The sequence below is a fragment of the Emydura macquarii genome, unplaced genomic scaffold (assembly GCF_026122565.2).
Source record: "Emydura macquarii macquarii isolate MOO-44397 ecotype Brisbane River unplaced genomic scaffold, CSIRO-AGI_Emac_v2 contig_2422, whole genome shotgun sequence".
Lineage (NCBI taxonomy): Eukaryota > Metazoa > Chordata > Testudines > Chelidae > Emydura > Emydura macquarii.
Window position 1 is genome coordinate 3,581,509 of NW_027132559.1, and position 6,492 is coordinate 3,588,000.

At 41.1% G+C, this 6,492-nt stretch overlaps 1 protein-coding gene across 1 annotated transcript in view; it reads right to left on the reverse strand.

Annotated features, from left to right (window-relative positions):
• The window catches only part of LOC137162209 (collagen alpha-4(VI) chain-like), an 82,764-nt gene extending 76,687 nt beyond the window's left edge, over positions 1-6,077 (reverse strand). The window contains 4 exon segments of the mRNA XM_067561794.1: positions 642-1,247; positions 2,944-3,531; positions 3,939-4,547; positions 6,008-6,077. Coding sequence (XP_067417895.1) covers positions 642-1,247; positions 2,944-3,531; positions 3,939-4,547; positions 6,008-6,077 — 1,873 coding nt within the window.
• Positions 6,078-6,492: the final 415 nt, after the last annotated feature.

The following is a 6,492-nucleotide window of genomic DNA, read 5'->3' on the forward strand; positions in this document are numbered from 1 at the left end:
AGCTCAAGTAATGCATTAAATGTGCATGAAAGAGAAAACCAGCTTCAAAATCCTTACAAACTTCAGAGAGTTCAGATTTAAATCTGAACTTCATGGTTGAGGCCCATTATAAAATAGGCCTGAATCAGACACCAGATTTTAAACTCCCTTTTGTCCAAACTTTGGTGAAGTTTGCAGACCGAGTCTCTCACTCACTAGTGCAGCCAAATCAAGACACCTAATCAAACTGCCACAGGATTTTCGGGAAGTCCTTCTTTAGATCTGAATCTGGAGTCAGTTCCTACGGCTCATCTTTAGAAAATAAGTGAACAGAAAAACACTGGGCAAAATCCTCACAATGGGTAATGCCTCTGAAACCAATAATAGGAACTCACTGGTATAACAGAGAAAAGAATTTCACTTCATATAACCAAGGCAGGTAAGTGTTAGCAACTGTATGTAGACAGATACTGCATCCTTACTGCTATGTGGCTACATAGGTGGTCCAACTGGCACGTTTCACAAGCATGAAATTCAGTCACCTGCATTCTGCCCCCTTCTACCAGTCATTTGATATTTCTCTTGTTTAGGGGTGAATTATAGAGTTCCTCTATCTACAAATTTATTCAAGCAGCTGTTTTCACTCAGATGACATACTATACCTGATGGCACTTTTGCATCTAGGGCAGAGTCATACTGTTGCTGAACTGGTGCTTCCAATACATCAGTAAGGTCCTGGTGCCGTTGACTGATGCTCTGCCCTTCACTGACTTGGTAAACCAAAGGAGAGGTGGCTATCACTTCCATTTCTTTCCTATCAGAGTTTTGGACACCGACCGAGATGACTTTTACTCCAATCTCTTTCAGCTTCTCTGCAGCTTCTGTTACATCATCGTTTGATTTGGCAGAAGTTATGACCACTGCAAACTGGGGGGTGCCTTGGCTGATTCGGCTTCCAGAATCTTCTTTGAAAAAGACTTCATGCAGAAATTCCAGAGCATTTCCTGTCTGCAAAGGGCCCCCCATTAAAGTGACACTCCCCTGGATGTGATTGAGCACATCTTCCTTGCTCTTATAGGTGTTCAGTAAAAACTCCACACGGCCTTCCCAACTATACTGGGCTAGGCCGATCCTGTACTTGTCAATCCGAACATCTAGCTGCTCAACAATTTGGTAGATGAAATTTTTTATTTCCTCAAAGGCAGAAGACCCCATGTTCACAGAAGAGTCAACGAGGAAAACAATGTCTGCATAGTGCTTTGTAAATGCTGAAGAGAAAGAAAAATGTGACACATTAGTGAAAGGGGTGACTAGCAACTTGTTACTGAACTGGGTGAATTATAAACTGAACTGAAATTGTAACTACTCATTGTTCTCTACTATTTTAAATTGAGAATTTTACAGCCTATTGCGTGGATGGTGCTGAATTATCACAAAGTAATATTATATGACTGTTGTTACTGCAGTTTTCAAGAATAGACTAGCATCCCAGGAAGCTATCCCTGTGAAAACTTCCATGGGGGGAAAAGAATCCCATTTTTCACCAAATCTACATCTGACTTTATTTATATATGCAAGGCCCCAGTCTTACTCCTACTGGATCTTCCATTTACTTCTACAGGAGAAGGATTGAGCCACTGATCTTTATGCTCTAGGGCTTCTTATTCTTCTGATAAATAAAAGCCTGTATATCCATATACCAAAATGCACTTCTATTTTTGTTACTGAAATCTAATTTCCATGTAAGGAGTTTATCTAGCTAAGGCTATGTCTATCTAAGGCTATACTTACAGAGGCATGTAGAATATAGGAACCACAAATGTAGCTACACACTGAAGTGAAAGGCAGGCTGCATCCATACTTGTTACTGTGGTGTGTATATACACACTGCAGCGAAAGGCTCAGCAGCGGGGAAAGGCTCCAGCAGCAGAGAGCCTTTTCCTGCTGCCTCCCCTCTGCCAGAGCTTTTCCCTACTGCCGGAGCCTTTCACTGTAGCAGGGAAAGGCTCCAACAATGGGGAGGCAGTGGGACACTACACTGCTAAAAATAGCTGTGTAGACATGGGAGGCACTGCTTGGGCAGATAGGATATATACCCTGGCGGTTCAGGCATGAAGGCATTCTATTCTACTCACTTATGCCGTGCCTCACCGGCTATGCTATTTATACCCGTGCTATCTGGGAGTGCAGTGTCTTTACACTCTGCTGCAAGTATAGAAGTACCCTAAAGAACTTATATGGGCCCATCACTGTAGTATCTGAGCTCCTCACATTCTTTAATGTATTTATCCTCACAAGACACCTGTGAGGCAGGGAAGTGCTATTACCCCATTCTAAATACAGGGAACTGAGGGAGAGAGAGACTAAGTGACTTGTCCAAGGTCACATAGGCAGTCTGTGGCCAAGCAGTGAATAAAACCACTGTCTGATTCCCAGGGTAGCATCCTTGCCACTGGATCATCTTTACTTTGTGAAATTTTTGAGAGAAAAAAAATTCCTACTGAAATGTGATTTTCCATGGGAAATATCAAATGGAAACAACAGTTTTCATTTAGTACCACAATGCTATTTCAAAACAAAAATAGTTTCAATTTAAACTGAAAAAAATGTTTTTTGTTTTTTTTAATTTTGGGGGTTTCCTTTTCATTTTACTTTCCCTCCTGATTTGGGAAAGCCCTTAAGCATGTGCTTAATGTTCAAGTATATGCTTGAATCCCACTGACTTCAGTGGAACTCACATACATACATACATAAATTGAAGTACAGGCTAAAGCACCCCTCCTGAATAGGGATACTTTCCTGAATTGGGGCCCAAATCAAGATTAACTCCATCAATGCCAATAGAGCTACAGCAAGGTAAAACTGGTGTAATTCAGATCAGAATCAGGATTGTTGTCATCCTTTACATGGATTGGTGCATCAAATGCGTCAGAAATGCCACCATTGTAAGGGCAAGTTATTTACCTTTAATCTGGCTCTCGACTGCAAAGCACATGGTTTGCAAAAGGCTTCTGGGGAGATCTTGAAGGACATCATAACTGTCAATACTAAACAGAAACTTATTTAAAGGCTTGTTGGCTATTTCCTGAAGCGCAGTTGTATCCTGGACATTGATTCCAACCACATAGATGGAGATGCCTCTGGCTTTCAATTTGTTGGCTGGTATTTTGACCTCATCACTGGATTCCCCATCGGTGACCAGGATGACTACCTGAGGGACATTTTCCTGAGCTCTGCTACCAGCAGACTCAGTGAAATACATTGTTCTGACAAAATCCAGAGCCGTGCCTGTGTAACTCCCTCCACTCCTATATGGTAAATTCTGTATCTGTTCCAGAATGTCACTTTTCAGTGAATATTGATTCAGCAAGAACACCTTGAAGGTCTCATCACTGTACTGGGCCAGCCCAACCCGGATCTGATTGCTGCTCACATCAAGGCTTGAAACCAACGTGTAGAGGAAGTTCTTCACTTTCTGAAAGTTTTCTGGGCCAATACTTGTTGAAGTGTCCACTAAAAATACGATGTCTGCCAAGGTGGCTTTTCTGCAAACTACATAAGAAAGGTGACACAAAAGAATGAAAAGGCAAGTTTTTTTCATTTCTTTCACAGTTGTGAACTATCTTCGTACTAAAGTATAAAGTTGACTTTTCCCCCTACCAACCAAAATTAAATGGTTTTCAAACTGATTTTTTATTCAACAAAGTAGGTTTGTGATTAAAGTCTACCACCCCATGGTGCTGTTTTGAATATTTTTAAGCTAAACAGATACTTGTAGGAACTGTCACAGTGTGTGTTAAAAGTTAATTCTTCAAAGTGCCTGTATGAGATGGAGAAGGGGATATGGAAGATGTATGAAGTTAAGACGCACGATTTGATTGCATGTCACAATTTTAAACGCTTCACCTATGAATATGAAGGAAAGAAGGGCAGAGGGGGACAGAGGCTTGTGGACATACCTGGGGAGACATGGGTGATTCGTTGGGACACTTCTTCTACTGTGGTACAAAGCACCTGTAGCATATTATGAGAGATATCCAGCAGAGCAGTGAAGTCTTTCACTTCATAGACATGCTTGTCATCTGGATCACTAGCTATCTCTTGAAGCTCCACCAAACTAGCATCTTTGATGCCAATGGCATACAGTGTGATGCCTGCATCCTTGACTTCCCTGGCTGGTTCTTGGATGTCATCCTGAGCCTGCCCATCTGTTATAACCATTGCAATCTGGGGAACACCTTCTTCCTTTCGACTTCCAGCAGTTTCGTTGAAGTGATTCTCCAGCATGAACTGTAAGCTCTCCCCAGTTTTTGTGCCCCCTCCTTTGTAGTGTAATTTCTGTATCTTCTCTAAGATGTCTTCCTTGCGGTGGTAAGTGTTCAAGAAAAACTCAGTCCATGGAGCATCACTATACTGAATAAGACCTATACGGATTTTATCTTCCCCAACATCAAAGCTGCTGACCATAGTATATAAGAAGTCTTGAATGCTTTTGAAGTTCTCTTCTCCTACACTACTGGATCCATCCACGAGAAACACAATGTCTGCAACAGAAGCTTCCCTGCAGACTGAAGAAACATATAATTTTTTTCAGTTCTTACTGAATGCATTATCTAATATTATAATCTCAGTTTCTGTTTGCTTTCTGGGGCGGGAAAAAAGGCTACTTAAAATAAAAATTCACTCCTGCCTGTTAAAATTCCAGCTATCAGGGGCCTGCAAACCCTAAATACTGAGGGCAGTGGTCATGGATGTGCAAGTTCCTAGGATCACAAGAATGCAAAGGGATGATGCAATGTGCATTTGCAGCTCCATTTTGTATGAACAGACAGGATATTGAAATTGACACATATCTGATTAACATATCAGGCCTGCTCATGAGAACAGATGGTAAAGTACACACATGCATACTTGTATGCACATAAGCAACTTCCACTGCAATGCCCAGCGTTCATGGTTTGATTATGGTGTGTTGTCTTGCTGCAGATTTAGATCGCAGGGAAAGTTATTCCTGTGTTTTCTATGGGCCCAACACTGCAATCATTTACTACTAGTCATTAGCATGGGACTAAGGGCTTGTTTACATGGTGGAGTAATGCACATTCTGGTGGTGTGACTACTGTTTCAAACAGTATTACATTAAAATACACTAGAGAGCTTTTAGTGTCCACCAGCTGGGACCACACAGATCAATTAATGTGCAACACTCCAGTGCACTTTAGAAATCACACCCCAGAGTGTGCATTACTTCACCATGTAGACAAGCTCTTATATTGACTTAAACATGAATAAGTACTTTGTCATGTAATAAATGCTTGCAGTATTGGGGGTCATGGGTTTTTAGTCATTCCAAAATGGCATGTCACCATCTGACAGAAGGATAAAATGATCATGACCCCCTGCATTGTTAGACATAAGAAAGATGACCTGCGTACTGACGGATTCTTTCCTCAATTCTTCTTTTTCCCAAAGGGCTAAAGAGCTGATGACAATAGTCAAAATGTTGGAGTGGTGTAACTGACCTTGAGTCAATAAATTGAGCAGCCTTGCAATTAGCAATCAGTACTTGATCTGAACTGCTCGAGTTGATGGAATAATAGGCGAAGCTAGCATGAATCTACTCCCAAATATAAATATTCTAAGTGTCACCTATTGCAATGCTCATTTGTGTTTAGTAATAAGATTTTTTCCCTACATTTTGAAAGCATTGAAAATCAGCATTCCAACAAAAGAAACATAAAACCAAAACAATAAAGAAAAAAAACCCACTGAGCCATTTGCCTTAAATTTAATTATGTAGAATTGCCTTTAGTATCCTAATGCAAATGCATGCCTTGGTAAAATTAATTATGTTGCAAGAGCTCTCTGGAATTATACAAAGAATTAAAATGGCACCAGAGTTTGGGGGTTTTTTTTACATATATTTGAAAGAATAAGAAGCACAGGGCTCAATCATGCTTCCATTAAGGGCAACAGGAACTTTGCGAATAATTTCAATGAGAACAGGAGCAGGCACATATTGTATTACCAGTTTTCTGGTCAGTGGAGCAGAAAGTGGCTGCAAAGAGAAGAATAAGAAGTGGTTTCTGGTTGTCCATTCTGAAAGCCTCCCTAGAAAAAAGAAAATAAAGTCATGAGAAAAATACAGAACCTCTGCCGATGGTCGGAACTGACCTCCAGAGCACAAAGCACAGAACATTAGCACATGGAAGGATATATATTTGGTAAACATTAGTAATAAAAGGGCTGGATGGTGACAGAAGCAGAGGGGAGCTAGATGGGTTCATTCCGTCAGTATGAGAAAATGAGGTGCAGCGACTATTCATTCTATGGCCTGTATTATGCAGGAGATCAGAATAGATGGATCCAAATGTCCCTTCTGGCCTTTAAATTCTAGGACTGTATGAGCTCCGCATCATGGTTGCCTGCTGCATTACAGCCTGTCAAAATCCCTCCAACCCCTATGGTGCTGGGGTTCCGCATCTCAGAAGAGAGGGCTTGGAGAAGATGATT